The sequence below is a fragment of the Mycteria americana genome, chromosome 9, assembly GCF_035582795.1.
Source record: "Mycteria americana isolate JAX WOST 10 ecotype Jacksonville Zoo and Gardens chromosome 9, USCA_MyAme_1.0, whole genome shotgun sequence".
In the NCBI taxonomy this organism is placed as follows: Eukaryota; Metazoa; Chordata; class Aves; order Ciconiiformes; family Ciconiidae; genus Mycteria; species Mycteria americana.
The window spans coordinates 1,312,443-1,332,892 of record NC_134373.1 but is presented as its reverse complement, the minus strand read 5'-3'; the positions used below and the strand labels follow the sequence as shown (position 1 = coordinate 1,332,892).

The 20,450-nt window shown below is 44.1% G+C and overlaps 1 protein-coding gene across 10 annotated transcripts in view; it reads right to left on the bottom strand.

Annotated features, from left to right (window-relative positions):
* Positions 1-20,450, bottom strand: part of HDAC4 (histone deacetylase 4) — a 279,148-nt gene that overhangs the window by 113,782 nt on the left and 144,916 nt on the right. For 5 of the 10 annotated variants that reach the window (XR_012777014.1, XM_075511397.1, XM_075511403.1 and 2 more), the window contains exons 5-6: positions 8,384-8,534; positions 3,917-4,037 (exon numbers count right to left, since the gene is read on the bottom strand). Coding sequence is in view for 9 of the 10 variants with exons in the window: in XM_075511397.1 (XP_075367512.1) it covers positions 3,917-4,037; positions 8,384-8,534 (272 nt within the window). In the remaining variant the exon portion in view is untranslated. The remainder of the gene's footprint in view (positions 1-3,916; positions 4,038-8,383; positions 8,535-20,450) is intronic. The other 5 variants (XM_075511400.1, XM_075511405.1, XM_075511402.1 and 2 more) reach the window with 2 other exon arrangements.

Genomic DNA, 20,450 nt, shown 5'->3' with positions numbered 1-20,450 from the left:
TTAGATGTGCTTTGGAGTTGCTGAATGACAGATATTTAACTCTGCAAACAGGAATACATTATATCGCTCGAGGACTGGGATCCAACACCCTACGCTGCTTCGAGCAAAATGCACTGGTCTGCGTGCCTGTTCAAGAATTTCAGAGGTCTTGAAAGGGATGAAATTGTATACTACATCGAGCGCGCAGGCATTCCCGAAAGCACATACCTTTGCATAACACATCCCCTGTTCTTTGAGCTCTGAGGTCCTTCAAAAACCCATGCGCACAGCAAAGCACGCGATACTTCAGACATAGTCACGCAATGTAAACTGAAGAGATGCTGAAACATATGTATCTGTGCTAGAATGTTTTGTGTACAGAGACTGCAGGCACCTATGTACCTTGGAAGAACTTAGCGTGTAATTATATCTCTCTACCTCCTTACCATGCAAATACTCAGTTAAACTCCCTTTCATGATTGCTACCACATTGAGTGGCTACTTCCCAAGTGCATTTCTGACAGCTTCCTAGGGAAATAATAGCCCTGTTTGCTAAGCCCGAGGTGCCCTGTCTGTGTTCCTGCTAAGCCACTCTTACTTATGTTAAGTATCTTGAAGAGCAAAACCTCCTGGGAGCAGGGCTGTCCAGCGGGTTCAGAATCCACGGGAGGAACAGTCTGACAATGAAATTCAAGAGAACCTCTTCTGTTGTTGCCTACCATCAACGTAATCTGAAAATTATAGTCCACAAAGCTATTTTAAACAATTACGTACAGAGTGGAGCTGTATATGTTAAACAGAGTTTACAAAGTGGCTTGAATACCATAGAGCTGAAGACTGAGCGAGACCTCTGTGAAAGCCTCCAAGAAACATTACTGAGCATTACCAAGTTCCTTTCTTTCATTTAGTAGATCCTCTGGACTATGACTACACTCGGCAAAAATTCTAAAACCGGTCCCTTTTCATCTCAAGGGTTGAGATGAAAGTGTCGTGTGCGTGTGCGACACTGCCCTTTAACATCGGTGATTAATTAGAAAATATTCGCTGACTATAAACATTCGATGTTGCACCAGCAACCGACAGTGTTGAACGCATTTCAGAGAGGTACAAGATACTGAAGGCAAGAGCATCTGGACACCTCAGTGGACAACCGAAGCCCGGCCCAAAGGGCCAGGGGAATGACAGCTATTTCACATGTCAGTGGAAGATATTTCATGTCACAGCCGTTGATGTAGAACCGTCGTGGTGTTCAATACCCTTAGGAGATCTGGTTTTTTCCAAGTAATGCTTTCCATTTTTCAAAAATGGAATTCACAAACATTAATAAGACCAAAGGAAGTGCTTAAAAGCAGGCGTGTCATTTAAAAGACTATTTCAGCATCTGTTACCACTTAATTGGCTTGCCTGCTCACAGTAGGAGCATCGAGTCTATCTTCTGCAAGCCTCGTTTGCGTGTGTTAAATCCAAACACCATCCAATTGAATCACATTAGAAGTACGTGCGTACATAAATATCTCTACAACTGAACTGGTAACCTATGAGATGCCATATAAATAAATACTAATAAGTAATTAATTTAAAGGTTTTCTCTTTTTTTAAAAAAAATATTTTTTAAATAGAATGGAAACTGAAAATCTTCAGCTTCTGCCTTAACAACTGAAGGGTGCATTTAAAAATCCTCCATCGCAAGATAAGACACCCCAGTCACGCAGCCCTGCTGCCATCTGCCCTCCTCAAAGGCTGAGCACAACGAGCTCGTGCCGGCCTGCAACTTATCACCGAGACAGACCCTTAGAAAGACCCGTGAGGCCTCCGAGGCTCGCTCTCCCCTCTTCACATCTTGTGTTAGAAACCAAAATACTGATCCTCTCCCCACCACGAAACAGATGGAGGGAAGATGAGGGGACGGCAAGCCCGTTAAATCCAGAAGAAGAAGAAGGATGGCCCCTTGCGCAACAGTTTGTACGTTGTCCCTGCCTGTGGGCATCCCTGGAGCATCACAGGAAAGGGAGGTTTTGATTAACGTATGCCATAATAAACCTAAACAATATATTGGTGCTTAGAAAGTTCTCAGCAAGAGCTTAAAACAAAGCAGGAAACGTACTGAAACCTTAAACACGACTTGGCTAAACTACCTCCCGCATCACCCCTGGCCCTGTAACATGTATGGCATTACAGACCGCTGCCCTTCGATTCATCTCCGAGCGCTGGATTCTCGGTGAAAAAGCAGTTAATTGCAAACTGGGCAAAACATAAGGAATTCAAATCACTCCCAAATTTATTTTTCATTATTCTAAATTCACCTGTGACGGCAATTCTGTGCCAGTTTCTCTAGGGCCAAAGGATCAAAGGTTTTGGAAGAAAGCACTTCTTTACTATCCTTAATTCTCATTGACTTTATACCACTTTTGCACTAACAGGCATTTTAACCAACTGGAAAAAAAAGGAGAACATAGTGGCTCAGAGAGTCTTCAACTGCCTTTAATAAAATCCCCAAATTTCTTGGTGAGTCTCAATTAAGAACAGTGGAAAATCAATTATCTAAAAAAGAGATTTATGTTGTCTTGACTGAAATTCAGTTTCTCCTGTTTCTTCTGCTGTCCTTGATACCGACCTAGCGGGCCTTAAATATAATCTTTGCGTAAACTAACAACATTTCACTACTTTAACCGGTGTCATAACCATACAATTTTCAAGTCTCAGATTAGATTTTCAGAGATGTATTAAAACTGCTCAATCTCACCCCACTGGAATAATGTTTGAATTTTTCTGCCAACTACACTTTAGCATTTCTGTACTGGCTCAAAGCTGGGATATCTTTCAAATTTAATTTCAGCTTAGTTTCTTGAATTTGGAAACATGTTCTGGCTATGACCTCATCATCCCTGTATACATGTTAATTTCTTAAGACTTCAAATACTGTCAGACACTCAGCTTGAACACAGATTTCACGGCAAAATTTCCTTGACTTTTGTCATTCAAAATTTCATGAATTTTATGGTCTTTAAAGACAACACCCAAAACATTCTTTTTTTTTTCTTTTCCTTTTGCAATATAGATATTCATAATGTTATGGTAGTGGAAGTTTTCAAATCATCTCAATTTTCTAATTTTCAGAAACAAATTTTCAGAAATTTCTAATTTCTAATTTTCAATGTCTAATTTCTGAAATTAGAAATTCAGAAATTCTAATTTCTGAAATTTCTAATTTCAGAATTTTCAAATTTCTAATTTTCAGAAACAATTTTCTAATTTTCAGAACAAAGTCACTCTTTGTTCCCATGTCATTATAACATCAGCTGTTACCTTCTCACCCCACGTGACATTTGGGTTTTCTTGGAGATTAACAGTTGAAAATTTTCAGTTGAAAACGTAGATGTTGGGACAATTGCGACTAGAAGCGCAGACAGACAGGACACACTTGATTTTTCCAGCAGTTTACAGAGAAGAGCCAAGTAAACCAATCTTCCAACTTCAACAGATTAAGATAAGCAGTAAGCATTAAGGGCTTTAAAAATGTAATGCTAGCTCAACTTTCCTGAGTTGCAATCACTAAACATAAAAAGTAATTTCCCCATTTTACCAAAGTTCAAGGTTTATAACACCTGGCAGGACGAAATCCTGGGTGAAAAGCTAGAGAACTTAAAAAGGTTGACCCTGATGGTAGAACTGGCAAGTCTGAACAATCGTGGATTAAAGATGACAGCAAAGACCTCTGCTCACAAAAATACTGTGACCATCACATAAGATATGAAAATTATCCACGCTGAAACCCTCTGAAAAACGCATTTTGGTAACGTACAGCGAAATCAAACCCTGGTTCTATCACTGTTCTGGTTCATCCAGTAAACACATCAGGTCTATTCCCCACATCTCCAGCAATTGTGAAAAAAGGTGGCACCGGCTGAATCATAACGATAAGCCCAGTACCACTTACCCATACCAGAAGCGGGGATCACTGGATATACAGTGGTTGAGATTCCGGTGTGCCAATGCCTTCTTCTTATTTAAGACAAATTCTTGTAATTTCATCTTTACTTCTGTGCTTGCCACTGCACCTGAAAAGTCAAAAATAAAAAAGGGTATTTAATCACTTCACATACTTTAAAGAATTTAAATTTCTAAAAAGATTCAGAATTAAATCTTTGATTTCCAGTCCAAAGGAAGAACTTTTCCTTCAAAGAGAAAAGAACAAAGCGTCTCCAGTAAGAAGCTCTCCTCTTTTTTTTTTTGCCTTTAGCTTTGCATATAATCACAACTTATGTTTGAAAACAGAGATTTAATCAGAGATTTATCATTTCACTACAAAAGATTTCTGAAGAGGATTTTTACACTTGCATAAAAGTACACTTAGAATAAAGCACTTGTACTAGGTATTCCAGCTTTCTTTTAATCAAAGGTATTTAAGAAAAAGGGTCTTGTGTACACTCAAGTTTTTAAATGTCACATCTGCAAGCAGAAGGGGAATGAGACGAATGTCTCATATGTAGATTTTGTCTTGAAAACTCTTGTAAATAGGGACCTCTTTGTTCAAAAGTATCTGTGTACAATAAGACCTACATAATATTCCAATTCATTTACAAGTGTGCAATCTATTTCTTCAAATAGAAAATCTAACATTTAAAGAAGAAAGTCAGTAATTTTGTAGCGTAGAGTTAAAATGTCAACTGTGTAATTTCTAATCATTATTTCCTCTACAATAGAGACCAGTCTGTTTTGCTGCGATGATGGATTAAAATTATCATTTGGTTGACAGAACAGATTCGCAGGCAGAGTTCCTGATGGAGTAATGCATAGAAAGTTTGGCAAGCAGAACATGTGGAAAATGATGGTTCATCTATACCACGGCATAAAGCAAGAATTCCAAAGGAAAATAACTGGGCTACAAGAAAATGAAAAGGCCAGGAAAACTGTCTGCTCTACTGGGACTAAAAACTTAAAATACGACAGGGTGATCTTTTGTCTCCTGGATCCTACTCAACAATGACATTTGACAGACTGGGGAAACAATTTTTTTATCTCCACAAGAGAAGAAAACTTCAATATTTCTATAAAGCACTGCCTGAAGATGTAATACTGTTCAACCACTGAAGCCACATAGAAAAGCTTGAAAATTCACCTTTTTGGAGCCCTGCATTTCTCACTAGCTCTACAAACATAGCTTTGGTGCGTAGCCCAACGGGAAGTTCAACTGAGGAGCTGGAGATAAATTCATACGAGTGTAGCAAGCCACATGGCTAGACCAGAATAGGTGACAAATTCATGCTGAAAGGCCTTCTCTCCCTGAAAAGTGTCATCTTTAATCTATTAGCATCTTTAAAATAATCAAACATGGCTGTGTTCTGTCAGTTTTGGATAAAACTGACATTTTTTAGAAGACTTGAAGCTAAACATTTTTGGATCTTGAGGTTTACAAAAGCTCCCCTGGCATGTCTTCCTCCTTAATTAGAAGCTGAAAGGCCCCACATATGCCTAACAAGATAAAAACGTGTAGGCTTCCCCTTCCCTGGGCAACACCGGAGCCATGGACCAAGCTGTCACGCAAGACCTTCTGACCATTGCTCAGCTTTTGACCCTTGAATTGAATTGAATGATCGAAAGAAAAAAAAAAAAAAAAACAAAACACAAAAAAACAAAAAAAAAAACAAAAACAAAAACAAACCACAAAACCCAATCTAACTCACTTTTCATATACCATACTGAGTGATTTTTGGACCCGGACACATTGTTACAGGCAGAAGCACTGCACAACATCCAGTAAAGATGTTAAAGAGGACTCCAAAGGCAGAAAGGGACAACCTGTCACATACGCGATAGTATACAGCATGCAGGGGTATAAGCAAAGAGGACAAGAGCAGAAGTCAGACATTAAAAGCCCATACGTATGGAATAAGCCCACAGGCGGGAAGCAAGACACTCAACCCCAATGGAAGCAAAAGGCGCGGCAGAGTAAAAGGAGGATGAGAGAGAAAGAACTGGAGAGCAAGAGCCCACGCAGCAGCCCTGGCTGGGGGAGCAGCTGTGCACGGGGGGAAAGCCAAGCTGTGAAGCTGGCCTATTCATTCTGGAGGGCCTGAGTGTTTAAGAGGAACAGGGAGCAAAGACCAGATCAACTGATAAGACTGCAAACAGGAGAGAGCCACGGTGAGCAAAGTACTGCAGACAGGATGGCTCTAAAGAGCCAAAAGACTGAGCCAGGTTACTACCGCAGAGACAAAAACAAGTTACATATTGTCCCAGGATCAAACAGTACCCAAATATAGGATAAGGCAGGGGTAGGGGGAAGAGAGTAAGGGAGGGCAGAAGCAGGCCCAGGCTCTTGCGGAAGGAGGAGGCTGCACAACGCAAGAGCAGAGGAGCGGAACAAATGGAAATTAACAGGAGAAAACCCTTGATGATAGCGTGAGCTGGTCACAGCTGGCCAACTTGTAGGAGAAAGTCCAAGACAAGCCACAGACCAACGCTGCTGAGCAGCAAGGGCTTGAATGGTCCATGCCCAGAAGTGTCCGGGAACACCGATGCGCAGGACCGGTTCCAGGTTCAATCCTAACAGTGGAAAGACAGGACGACCAACTATCGCTCCTTATCCTGCGCAAAAACCACCTTTCCTTTCATACGCATTTTCCCTCCTTTCGTGGAAGTCATGCTTCTGATCAAAAGCTTTATGATGGCAGATATCAGCTCATGAGGGACAGGGTAAGGCTCCCGAGATGAGAACACAAGGAGCTGATATTATGTTAATCTAAACCGATTTGTGATTTGCCTTCTAAAAGGTACAAAATAATTTATTTTGGCTTACAGTGATGGAAGAAGGAGGAAGAATAAACTCTACTCTACATCTATTACGCACGCTTCATATTTCAGATCAGGACAATTTTAGCTGTGTTGCGCTTAGCAAAATTTTCTGATGTGAGAAAAATAACTTAAGTATTCTTAAGAGCTGAAGTGCTATAATCATTATACACCATAGTACTTCTTAAATAAAAAAGTAATTTAAAAATAAAACTGTAGCCATGGGAACAGGATCTTCAACTTAACATCCCCAAATTCTGGTTTTTTCCACTACACCTATGTGTTTCATCCAAAAGGTGCTTCGACGCTTTTGCCATTTTACAGAGATTCAGGCATTTTTATTTATTTGCAAATTACTTTCATGTAAATAGCCAGATATCAATTTTGCAGAGAGGCTCAGCAAAACATTGACACAATATTAACAGTTGATGAGAACAGCAGGGTGAAGCGGAAATGCTTATAGCTTTCATCCAGTTCGAACCGCCTGCCTTTACTTCGGAAAATAACACAAAGAAGCCGGAGGACAACGGAAAGCATCGCATGTGGCAGCCAACTGGGCACCAGAGTAGGCAATCACGTTATCATCACCTCTCCTCGCTCCTGAATGTTCAACTGCTGCTTTTAAGTACATTCTGATCCTTTGGTCTTTCTCCTAAAAGACCTTTCGCTCCTTAAAATGAGCGAAACCCAAACCAAACACACACAGACACGCTGGACCGCCTACGATCTGCTTTGCAAAGGTGTTGGGGTAGGTCTGTGCATTCCCTCATTTTGGCTGCAGCTTAAACTCTGCCATTGCAAGATGCACATGCAGGGAGGGGGGAATTCAACCTTCAGATATTTTTTTTTAGTCTCCTAGACCCCAGTCCTTTCCTACTAGAAAAATTCTTCTTGGAGCTTTATCTTGTTCCTAGTCCCCAGACAGCACCCCATCTCCTGTACCCTTCAGCCCTCTCTGCTTCTACCATCACAGGCTTCTTTATTTCATTTGAAATGAAGACCTAACGAGTTGATAGTACAACTTGGTGAGGTATTTGTCCTCCCATTCACTTCTAAAAGAAAACCGAACAAGCAACCAAAGTGTCTTTGATAAGGGAATTTGTCAGGCCATAATCATTTTACTGAATCTCATGAAGTGCATAATGACACGTGGGAAAGCCAACCACAATCTGTAACCTCATGAAAGAAGTACTTTCTGAATGAAAACACTTTAAAGCTAAGAACTGAGAACTCGGCTACATCTTAAAAGAGTGAAATTAAGTAAAAGAAATGCAGTGTGCATCTGGTGTATTTTATGGGCTTAATATTCTGCCTCCATTAGGAACGCTGCCAAAAATACTTCAAAAAATGTTAAATCAAGTAGAGAGACGATACGCTTCCTTTTGAAAAACGCTAAAATGGCATTTAGTAAGACAAAAATGAAGATAAAGCATAGAACTACATCTCTCTCTCACCCTCAATACCTCCTAACAGTTTACATAAGCTCCCTGTGCAGCCGAGCTCTGTAGAGAGGCTATCATGAAGGTTTCTCCAGCTTTATAAACCTGCTTTATGGCTTTCATTCATCTGCTCTACCTGTCATCACTGAAACAAGTGCGCTTTCGCTACTTACTCTCTTTTCCTTTCTCTTTGTTTTTTAGCTGCTGAAGTTTCTGCTCTCGGTGCTGCTTCTCCAGCTCCTGCTCCTGCCGGTGCTGCTCCAACTTCCTCTGGTGCTCCAACAGCTCCTGCTGATGCTTCATTGCCAGCATCTCCTGCTGCTGCTGCGGAGAAGGGACGAGGGGAAAAAGAGCAAATTAACAGTCAGACTTCCCAGTGCTAAACCAGAAGCTGCTATCAGGTGACAATAACGTTGCTTAGTTCATAGCAATAGGAAAAATGGCATTTTTCTCGTCTAGAGACTCCTGCACTAAGACTCACAGGCACTTCGTGCAGCCCCATTTCTAGTTCAGGACAGCACTTATGCTAAACCATAGGCACTACATGCTCCAGGCTTCAGGGCACGGTCTGTTTACAAGCACAAGCATCCTGTTCAGAAAGCACCTAATTTGAGAAAGCGACAAAAAGCTTCCGCCCAAATAGGTGCTTCCCCAACCACTTTGCTGCTGGCAAAGGGTGCAGCTGGGTCCCCGCTTCTGCTCCACGAGCCGTCTGCTGCCACCGCTGCCCTGCCGGAGCCTGGTGCCCGGATCCTGTGCCGAGACAGTGCAAACCACTACTCCAGCTGGACCTTCATTTTCTCTCCTTCATCTGTTTCAAGTAAAACCCCACTAGCACGCTTTAATTACGAATACTCGTATGTTCACCACGTACAAACCCTATGCTGAAGGAATACTGTTGAGCTCACCAAGTCAGGCGCTCACAGCAAAATACGCCATGATCAAGGCGGGCTTTGCAAGACCAGTTCAGTTCCCTTGCGTGTATGATTTTTTGAATAAGCCTTTAATTATATGACTTTGCACTCTTATTTCCCCAACAGTCCTTCCCTCTCCCTGTGTATATAGAGGAGTTCCCATGGACTGGGACAACTATCTCTTTTTAACTTCATCAAACGCTGGTCACTTCCCATCTGCCCCGCAAACCTGACACCCCAAGCTAAATGCAAAAGCACTAGCTGCCTTGTGGGCACGATCTCCACCCATTTCTGAGGCTAATTATAAAAGAATTGATTCATTATTAAAAAAAATTCCAATAATCTCTCAAGGAAGGATTTACCCCAGCCCTCTCAACTCTCACATGGTCACGGGAAGAACTGAGAGACAGGCTGCCTAATTAAGGTCAAGATTTGCAAAGCTTTCATCAAATGGGATGTTCAAGACTTGAAGCACCAAAGGTTCCTGCCCCCGTCCACTGTGCAAGTCCCCCATTGGGTTTCCAAATCCCAGCACCTGGAAGATGTGCGTGGACACACCAACCTCCTGGGAAACGTGGGGTGGATCTCCCCAGCCCAGAGCATCCTTTTGGGGTCCGGGGGGATTCCCCCAGGGACTGGAGGCGGCGGTTTGACCCGCTGGGCCCTGGGGCGGTACCTGTCAGTGCTCAGAGAACACCCCGTGTCTTGACAGCCGGCCAGGAGCAAGCCGGGCTGTGGAAAAGCAGATGACAAATGACAAGTCTCAGCAGCTTGCAGCTTGCCTAGGTGTGAATGGATCTCCATGGGGCTTGCAAAAGGCGCTTCCCCTGGCACAGAGCTTCTCCCTTGAGTTCCACTGAAAATTGCTTTTTCTTAAAAAAAAAGCTCAAACTAAGATTTACCACCTCCCAGTTTCATTTGCACCCTCTCCAGCAAGATACGTGCTGAAGCCAACTACTTGTGCTGCTCCGATTACACTTGCAAACCCCCCTGAACGCAGGAGCACGCCGGCTCCCCGCCGCCCCGATCGCCTTACGCCCGCCCCGCACTCTTTACGTTGGCAGCTTATAAACTAGCAGATTGATTTTAAGCTGGCAACCTTAACCTTCAAAACCCTTACCGCTCTGGCGATAGATGAGGCTTCTCCAAGGCTGGATTTAATGGGTGCCTGTGCTCAGATACCACCCACTGCTGCAGGGTCACAAAATCCTCTACGTGGAACGGGACCCGGCCAAGCCGTGGCTATTAAGAGGGGGAACCTGCTCCCTCCAAAAACGTGTCTCACTCCACCCTTCTCCAAACCCTGACAGCACGTGTGTACACAGGACTCCCACCCCACATACGCCGATTTTGCCTTCTCCTTTTGCACATTTTTCTATTTACGCTTTTGACAGCAATTTCTTATTTTAATTTGTGGTACCGTACATTTGTACTATCCAATGTTTCAGCCGTGGATACACTATATACGGTACACCTAAAATTATACAATGCTATATAAAGATGCAAAAAAATTAATGTAAGAGGTACTTTACAATCTGCCTGGCTATCTGCTGGAAACTCTTGATGGAGGAGTCCCTGCTGCTGCCGGTTCCAAGCAGGCAGACTGTTGTAAAACACCGAACCCCAGTTAGCAGAATTTGCGGTGATTGCACCTATGTTTCCCTTCCTAATTCTATTGAATTTTATGTAAACAACAAAAAACCCCAGACTCTAAAAACCGACAAAAGGAAAAAACAAAAAAACCTAGAGAAAACTAGTTATTTTTGTTTTATAATTAAGCAGCAGCTTCCACTAACACATCTCCATTTGGAGAAAGAGTATCTTTTCAGACTTCCAACAAGTCCACCACATGGTGGGCTTTTATAACCTAGCCATAGAAAGTATGCAAATGAACAATATTTAATGCACAATATGTTAAAACAGGTTTTGTTATTTTTATGAAATCAGGAGCCTTTTCTCTCCATCTGCAGTCTCCTAGGCTTTGCACGCTATGCTTCCTGCAATGGTTTACATACATTAGGATGCTTTAGAAGGAACTGTGCTTTCATTGACATCTGTAGTGAAATGTAAATGAAAAGACCAATTTGTATCTGGATAGCTTATAGAAGTTTCATTAGAGATCTATTGTTTCCGCTGATTTTGACCCCAGTTTCTACAAAGCCTATTCTTAATATAGTTTTCAAATCTTTTCAAAGTTGAAAATATAAAAATTAAAAAAAAAAAAAATCCACAACAAAAAACAAAGCAACTTCTCCAATAGTATCCATGAAAAGCAAAAAGAAATCACTTTGTTGGCGTCTGTCGTAGCCTCAGAAAAGGACTAAAGAAAACCCATTCGAGTGCTCTCTCTGAACTGCGACGTCTTCTTACAGCATGAATATTTCTCCACACTTAGGGCTGAAAACGAACCGCACAGACAGTATTTGACAGGAAATATATGGTGCAGGCTCAGCAAAACGCAGGGGCGCTGGCGACGCAGCGCCTTTACCAGCTCCCCAGCTCAGGCGATCCTGCCGCACAGTCTGCATCCAGGTCTCACAACCGCTCCAAGGACCTTGGATAAGGATTTGGGGTGCTGGCCCAGGGCGAGGCGTGCATTGCTCGTCCTTGCTGCTACAGATACCCATCTTGTTCTGGTAGAGCCAGAGGGAATAGAACTATCACATTACATCACAGTTTTCTGTGCAAAAAGGCCCTTCTTAGCTTTAAAACCATACGCTTTAAAACTCGCTTCATGCGATACTGTGCCCCAATTTTATATTTTGGGGGCTTACAATTTAATTTTCTTGCCTAAAAATGGGTTTTTCTGCTGATGCTTTGTGAAAAAAGACCCATAAGCAGCAAGAGAACCCACCACCAACTGACTAACAGGAGGAGCAGGAAATCTGGTAACGTACAAAAAGCTGTCCCATGCGCAAAATGAACTGAAACTTCAGAAAAATATGACCTTCTGCTTCAGTTAAAGCAATCGAGGCACATTTTAACAGGTAGCGAGCATTCAGACCCGTGTGTGGTCAACTGCAGCGAGGTCTTATGCCCCTCCCGCGCCACGCACTGAACTTCTTCTGCCAAGGTAATACCCACACGTTGTGGGCTTGGTCTGGCATTTAACCTTCCCTTGACTATCTCAGTGGAAAAAAAAAGCCTACTGATGTCTAAAGGCAAAATGTTTCAGAGCTGCGTTTCAGTGGGACGCAATCTCCCACGTTCGGGCCTTTTGGAAAGTGTCCGAGTTATGAATTCCTAAGCATCTCTTGAGCTGCGATTCACGGCATACCATGAGACGCTTAGGTGGCTCTGATCAGGATTATTAATTACCGAGCGAGATCGTGCTCACCTACCACATAATACATTAGATCTCTCTTGCTGGCAAATGAATCAACACCGACTCCGCAACGCCCGTGTGTTAATTGCGCGTAGCTGGAGCGGCGTGTTTTTTCCCCAACCGTAATGAAATTTAAATATTTGTGAAATACAAAGTGATACGCCAAGGGAAATCCCTTGCATTCAGACTAATTCAACCATCAATTTGAGGAGCATACCGTGTGACAGACATGCACACTGTATTAGGGAGTGCAGCTAGGAACATCTGAATTAGGTGCTCTTGCCAAAATAAGTATTTGTAAATATTTATAACTATGGGGATTCCTGCATATGTTTAATGTCACTGCTTCCACTGTTTATGAAAACTGCACAAATGTTCAACTGTACCTGTAGTTAGTGTTGCTGGTGCTCCTTTAGCATATATTAATATTAATAAATGTAATAAGGAGAATGTAGAGCATTTCCAGGTATTTATCAACTGTCAGCTAGCCGTGAGGACTCAGCGGTGCAGTGGATTTTGCCATCACATTCCTCAGTTGTCTTCAGTTCTCGAGCATGTCTACCTAGAACTGGGACTGACACCTTATCAGTAAGCGCACTGTCAACTTCCACTGCACAAAGAAACCTCTTTTTAAGCAAAGTGGAGCTAAAACGGTTTCCTTTAGTCGTTACAACAGAAGTGGAAAGGTAGGGCTCCAAAATCTTCCAGCAGCCTGAGCCCAGAAGCCAGCCCGTGCCCTCCTGGGAAGCACATGGTGCTGACAGAAAAGGTCCCATTGACCAGAGAGAACGAGGATGTATTTCACGGAGACATGTTGCATTAGACTTGCATAGCCACTCCTTAATTTGCTAGATGAGTAGCAAGAATGTGGGTCCTTCCTGCATCCCGGTACCTTGCAGACACTACCTTATTCTTCCCCCAGAAGCCAGGCACTGCTCTCTGCCCACGCTCCTGTTTCTTCCTTCCCATACAACCATCATTTTAAAGGTGCTTCTGTCATTTACTTCACATGCCGTGGTAAAACTGATAAAAATCTGCAAAGCAGGAGAGGTTTTGAAGCTTAGAGTATGGCTCCTAGGTTTTTTATAATATGTATTTTGAATAGCTTACTGTAATTAGTGGAAGGCAGCGTAAAACTATCTGTACCCAGACAGCTCACCCTTACTCATGCAGATAATCACACATGCACGTCTGGGTGAACAACAGTTGGCGTACTTATTACTGATAAACATTTCCTGGGATCCAAAGTAGCTTCGCGTTGTGTCCAACTCCTAACTTGCATCTTGATCTATGCCTGAGGTAACCTACTGAAGGTGCTCCAGCGTGGTGGGACGTCACCCCAAGCACCTGTGCTGGCAATCTGCAGGCAATTCCTACTTCCTCCCAGCACAAGGCAGCTAGCTTAGGAAGAAACACAGATGAAAAGGTAGCCTGATCATCCACCTACAGGTCAGCATTCCTCCTCACACGTACACATGGTTTCCATCTCAGACCAAGGTCACGCTGGCACGGTCCAGCCTGTCATAAGACTGCAGTCTGAGGACTTCTTCCAGGCAAGCTCAGAGACCTTGTACCTTCACCTGCCACCCCTGAACAAGAAGAGGCTGGCCTTCTGACGGAGGATAGCTTCAAAGAAGTTGTAAGGATGTACAAGTTAAATACTAGCTTCAAAGCGGACAACTTAATGCTAGACAAGACCAAAAAAAAAAAAAACCTCAAAGCAGATCTTCTCAGCAGGCCCTGAACTTGTACTCTTTAAGGTTGAGTTAAGGCATGACACAGTAAATGCTTTCGGAAGCTTCACATAATTGTCGTCTCACCTAGCAGGCCACAATGCTGGGGTTTTGGTACAAATAGTGTTTTTAAGGCAAATCATCTGCCACCCTCTTTGGCAACATTCTACAGTTTTGGTGGCTTAAATCAAGTATTTACAAGGATCTGGAGCTCAAATTATGTGAAAATAAAGAAAAATCGTAGGTGATGATGAAGAAAGAACTCACCAAAACACGTACACATCAAATCACCCCTCGAAAAATCATTAGCTATGGATGAAGGCAAAGCACGGATGTCAACAGATTTCTGGGATAATTGTTGTATTGGGTTATTTTAGAGCAATCTCAACGCTGGCCATTCCTTTGGCCGGACTCTCTGCTTCATGTCCTCCCCATCCTGTTTACTGAAGTCTCAGGCTGGGGCTCTCGTTTCAGGATTTGCTCTCTTGGCTCCATCTCGGCGTGTTTCAGATATCTCCTGGAGCACCGGAGGCTAGTCAGAATTAATCAGTTGTACTAAGAGACGGGGCAGGGCGGGGGGGGGGAGTTGTGGTTTTCAGCAGAAGCCAAGACACAAAAATCTGAAAGCACAGCTCAGAAGAACGAACATCTATCATCTCTTTTCTTGGACACAGCAGCAGCTGAACGTATATTCGGCGTGCCCCCTTCCAGCTATCAGGCAGGCTGACAGCAGGCAGTCCCGTGCCAAAAGTTCCCACGGCCAGCATGTCTTCGCTACGCAGGGAAACAATCCTTCCTAGCCGACAGCTTCCTGGGCAAGAGACTGATCTTGGTTAGACATATCCTACTGAGAATGTCTGGTGTTCAAGTTTATGAGGCTCAAATGTCTCCAGGAAAGGGAACGATGGTTATGTACCCTGATCACCAGCTCTAGGTGAAAAGATCCCACGTTATTAGTTTGGCAGCTTATATACGGATATACAATTTTGTATCCCAGTTTCCTTCCCATCCCATTACTGCTCACCTCTCCTAAAAGGCTGAAAGCTTGCACGGCAGCTTCGTCCCTCTAAGCCCTGAATATCTGCAAAGGTATAGTGCTGGGAATGCATTCGTATGTGCCTTTTGCTCCCTGACTGCCACTCCAGTCTAGTCTTTACCCTTTCTCCAGAAGCAGAGTTTGAGACCCTTTCTAGAAAGCAGTGAGCTCCATTTGTAGTATCCAGCGTGTTCAGTTCTTTCTCCCATTTTCCTCTCTGAAGGCGAGGAAAACTCCTTTGCGTTTGCCTCTGCTGTGCTTTACACGCTTATTATTGAAGGGGAGGACAAATCCATGCACCTTGCACCAGGAACGGGGAACATCCATCTGACCACGGATGGCAATGAGGAATCTCTGTAAATCAAAGAACGGTATAAATTGCCCTGTAAAGAAAGCAGCCCTAGATGTTTAATGCTAAATGAGATTTTGCCATGCCATACTCGGTCCTCGGCAGAGTAATTATGTCCTCTGTCACCTGTTTCGGGGGAGAGGGAGCAGAGGAGCTGGAATGGGAATGTTATGCTAAGATCAGTATCAGGAGCAGAGATGTAGGACAAAGAGATCCTGTAATGGAAGCAGCTAGAGGAGCCACCACTGGGTTTTGGTCATTTCAGATGGAAATATGAACAAAGAAAAGGAGGAGCGTGGCTGTATCTACTGATCCACCATTCCCGATCACCTACGCGAAGGAAAAGCAACCGAACCAAAAAGCCGGCAGGGATGAAACACCTCACCGGAGTGCTCCTGCCAGGCTTCTCAAACAACTGAGGGAAAAAAAAGGGGGGAAACAAAAGCAGCAAGGACAGAGTACCACCGCCGGCAGCGTGGCTGCTGACACACGGCATCAGCTGCCGTTCCTGCGTGACTTTGGGTTCAGCTCCATTTGATGGAGGGTGGACGCGGCGGCGAAGCGGACTGCAAAGTGCTGCTCGCCGCCTGACACGAGGCAGTGACAGCCCCAGCGCCTGCGGTGCCCGGAGGAAGGCTGCATGCTAAAAATGAATGTTCAACATCATCTCATGCTCGCGTGAGTGCAGCAGAAGCATCGTTTTTAAAGGTAACACGCCAACAACGTAAATACCAAATATTTATCATTTTTACACACCTCCACTAGCTAAACAGGAAACTTAAACACGGAGATTAATCCAACAGCGTTGTTCCTATGGTGTGTACATGAGTGAAGTTATTCACAACATGATTTATGTTTTAAATGCAGCTTCATTCTCCCATACAACAGCTGAATTTCGTTAAGAGACCATATGCAGCAATAGGACTTACAAGTTTATGAATGTTAATTTATCAGTGATGGTGTCTATTAACAGGTCAATATTCCTGGTATAACAGCAGGATTCACTTGGGTATTTCTTTACTCCTGCCCTGATTCTCTGTGTGTTCTCTTTGACTACTTCCAATACATTTTATCTAGTTCAAAAATAAGATAAAATTGGAGTTGGGAAGTCAGAGGTGTGAGCTGCAAGCTACTCCTTCTTCTGCTGGTTATTTTGAAATTCCAAATTGAAGAGACCATAAGTTTTCTAGCTTTTAAAAAAAAAAAAAAAACAACACCAAAAAAAAAAAAAACCACTGTGCCCTACACACATTTTACTGGGAGACAAACTCATGCTATAAAGGATGAAAGAACAGAAATTTCACCACTTCAAAAGCTGTTTGGACTCCACAGAAAAAGTAAGCATGTGCTACCAAAAAACCAGATCCTGTATCTGTTTGTCAGCCAGTGAACTCTGCCGTTTCTGCCACTTACATCAGACATTCAGCCTTCAGAACACCCAAATGTCAGCCCAATTTAACTTCAGCTTCAGGAGATTAAGTACCATGAAAATGGACTGGGTGAATGCCTCTTCTTTGGCTTCACCAAAGGAACACGGAGTGGCCGAGCTCAGAGGGCAACAGGCTTTTCATCTCCCACCGCTGATGGGTCAGAAAACCTCTGTATTCTGCTGGAAAGCTGTGAAGCCCCAGAGCAAAGACACTTGAGCAATGGTGCAAGGAGGACAAGGCTAGCTGTACCAGCAGACTCCGTGGACACCTGTACAGGGATTCACAGGACAAATGCCAGCACGTCCACTGGCTGCAGTGAGATCTGTGACTTCACTTCTGACTGAGGTTTTTGCATCTCGAACCTGGAAAAATCTGGCATTCTCGTTCTGCTCCTTCCAGCCTACAAACCGGGGCCCATCTCAGAAGAAGCCAAAAGGAAACGTGCTTTTTTTACCAGGTTTAAAGTAGGTCTGTAAGGACCAAGGCAGACAATCTTCCTGGCTGAGCAATCCAGCTTCAGTCCAGAAACCACCAACGCTAGGTAGGAAGATGCCCAAGTTAACCCAGCCTGCTGCATGATGGCTTCTTCAACCGAGAGATGAGACGTACAAGAGTCCAAGCTGCCATCTGCGCTTGCTGATGCTACCAACCCCTCTGTGTGCAGATTTATCCTCACCATTCTTGGAAAAGATCTTGACTTTGAGGCTGAGGAAAGTCACCCCCCACCCTTTAAAGAGGGCAAATGCTCTGATCTTACAAAAGCTTTCCCCAGGGTTTTTTCCATCAGAAGTTAAGTTTTGCAGGATCCAGGTCTAAGCCTTGGAGTCAGCTCCGTGTACCAGAAAAATGAGGCAAAGTCACCAAAAAAGAACAGGAAGCCATCTAGAAATAGCAAGGGAGCACGGTACAATGCATTCGAGTAGTAACAAGGCACAAAATGTTCAGTCTGTTTTTTTACCACCGACTGTTTTCTAAGACGAATAATCCTATCATGTCAGAATACAGACAGAGGTGGACACCTGGTATCTCCGGGCTTTTTAAGTTTCTCTTGAAAATGATGAAGGCTATGAGGAACAGTCGCTCTGCAGAAGAGAGGCACAAAACTGAGCAGAGGGAGTCCCTCCGCGCCGGCTGCTGCAGGCAGGAAGGGCAGAGCAGGCACACTCAGCAACGGGCGTCGGGGCACGGGGGGTGAAATGGAAGTTTGCCCTTCCAGAGTCCAACGTGAGGAGCAGGACGCAGGGAAGGGGCATGCTTTGCAGGAACCGAGGTGCCACCTTCAGCGTCCCCAGCCTGGGGGCATGGGGAAGGTGTCATCCAGCACAGCTGCAAGAGAGAAGAAGATGACACTAACCTCATCAGCAGATTTGAACCAAGCACATTTTTTCCTGTAGGAATCGACACAGAGAGGCCACCAAAAAGAGGCTCTAGGGGCTGTGAGGGCTACGCTGAAAGCAGCCACACTAAAAGACGATGTGGTTTGTGCCCAATGAGCTACCCTGCAAGCAAACCTGCCAGTCCAAGGGCAGGTGGCTCCAAACGAAAGCAAAGAGCAGTTTCTCACCCTAGCATCAACAGGACTCCTATTAAGTCTAGATATCTTTGGAAAAAAATTACGTTTTCTTTACAGCATTGCAAAATCTGTCTGGTAGATTCCCTGAAAGACTTTTACTCTCCAAAACAAAAATAAGGAACGGCCAGAGAGTTTCACCCCATGTCTCCAAACAAGGGGCTAACGCCTTGGATGTGTTACCACCTCTCACTCAGGGCTCAGAAGCTACGCTGATGAAAAAAATGTCATCTGAAACCAGCAAAAACTAACAAAACCATCTCCTCAGGCTTTATCTGAACGTTGCTATATATATCTAAAGCCAATGTCTGAAAACATTCCACGTATTTTTATTTATTGGCATAAAGCCATTAAGCAGCATAGCACACTGTTAAACGTAGGAAATCGCTGTGTTAATAAAAAGAAAATAATTTCAGAATCACTCCTCAGCGAACATCACTACAAAGCTCCTTTCGCTGTTGCTGCTTATATGCAAACCTGTGACTTCTCTGACCATCCTGGATACGTTGCAGGTACAGACTAGCACTCTCTCTGCTACAGATGCACACAAATATTCTTTTCCCAGATGACGGGAAAACCAGGAATAGCATTGCATGACAGAATTAATATCTTTGCATGCCTCCAGGTTAGGATTTCAGGTCCACGAGGAGCTTTGAGGTTCAGTTGCTCGCCTGTGTGGCTACCCCATCGCCACCGGGACTCTTCTGGTGTCTGCTGTCATGTGCTAACGCTGACGTGCGTCAGCATCCTGAATAAGTTTCCGGCTTTAGCTATAAAACAGCCAGAGCTGGGAAGAGCCCTGCTCCAAGCTCGGGCACCGCGGGGACGGAAGAGATTAACCGCATTACCCACCACGTCCTTCGCTTCTCTGCTGAGCTCACACCACCCGAGGTGCCTCTCACCCTGCCAAAGCGCGGATCCTGCCCCTCTTCAATCATCTCGCTCCGGCCCTTGACCAGAAGGCAAATGGAAAAGCTTTTGGTAACTTCCAGCTGATCTTGGCCGGGAATGAGTGACTCACGAAGGAAAAAATTCACTGCCGATTCCTTCGCAATCAAAGGTCAAGCAAAGCTCACACTGGGACCTGCGGAGAGGCTTTCCACCGTCTCACCGGCAACGGCTCGGGCACCAGGCTCCTTATTCCATCCTTGTTTTTGTTTAGGAAGGCAGATTTGAAGGCTATAAATATTGTTACACATCTGGCGAGGCACCCCGGAGTGGAAAAGCCATCTCGCTGAAGGTGAGCGGCTACAGGAGAGAGGAGCTGTCGCCTCTACCTCCAGCCAGCCCGCAGCAGCCTCTGGTGCTCACCAGCTCCGGCTTCCTTTCCCGCGCCGCTTTCAGATGTCAAGCCTCGGCAATCTGCAAAGCTGCGCTGTAGTTGTGAAAGACAGTTTTCTCTATTTCCATATGGTGTGAAGTCTTCATAAGGCTCAGCTTATTTTCCCTAAACATGTCAGGGTTTTCTCGTTACTCCCCACGTGCAACGATCCCACTCCCTCCGTGCGCCGAGCTCTAACTGCGTCCATTATACTTCCCTTCCACAAATATTATTTCACTCGTAGCCTGGCTCTCCAAATTGCACGATCTTCTGGAATTTGCCACCTTTATGTGGAGGCCGTTTCTTCCAAAATACAATGTCTATAACAGCAAGGACTGCTCGGGGGGGGACAAGGGAAGGGATCGCACATGCAGGCAGAAGGACTGCGACCATCCCACCTTCTCCTCTTGCACTAGATCAGGCGATTAAAACTGGGCTGCTGGAATAAAACCAACTTCTGGAAAATACCAAAACATCAGATTTCAATAGGAAAAAGTTATCTGCTTGAATAGAAAAACAAGATAGACATGCCAGCATTTTTCAAGCCAAATTTCATTTACTG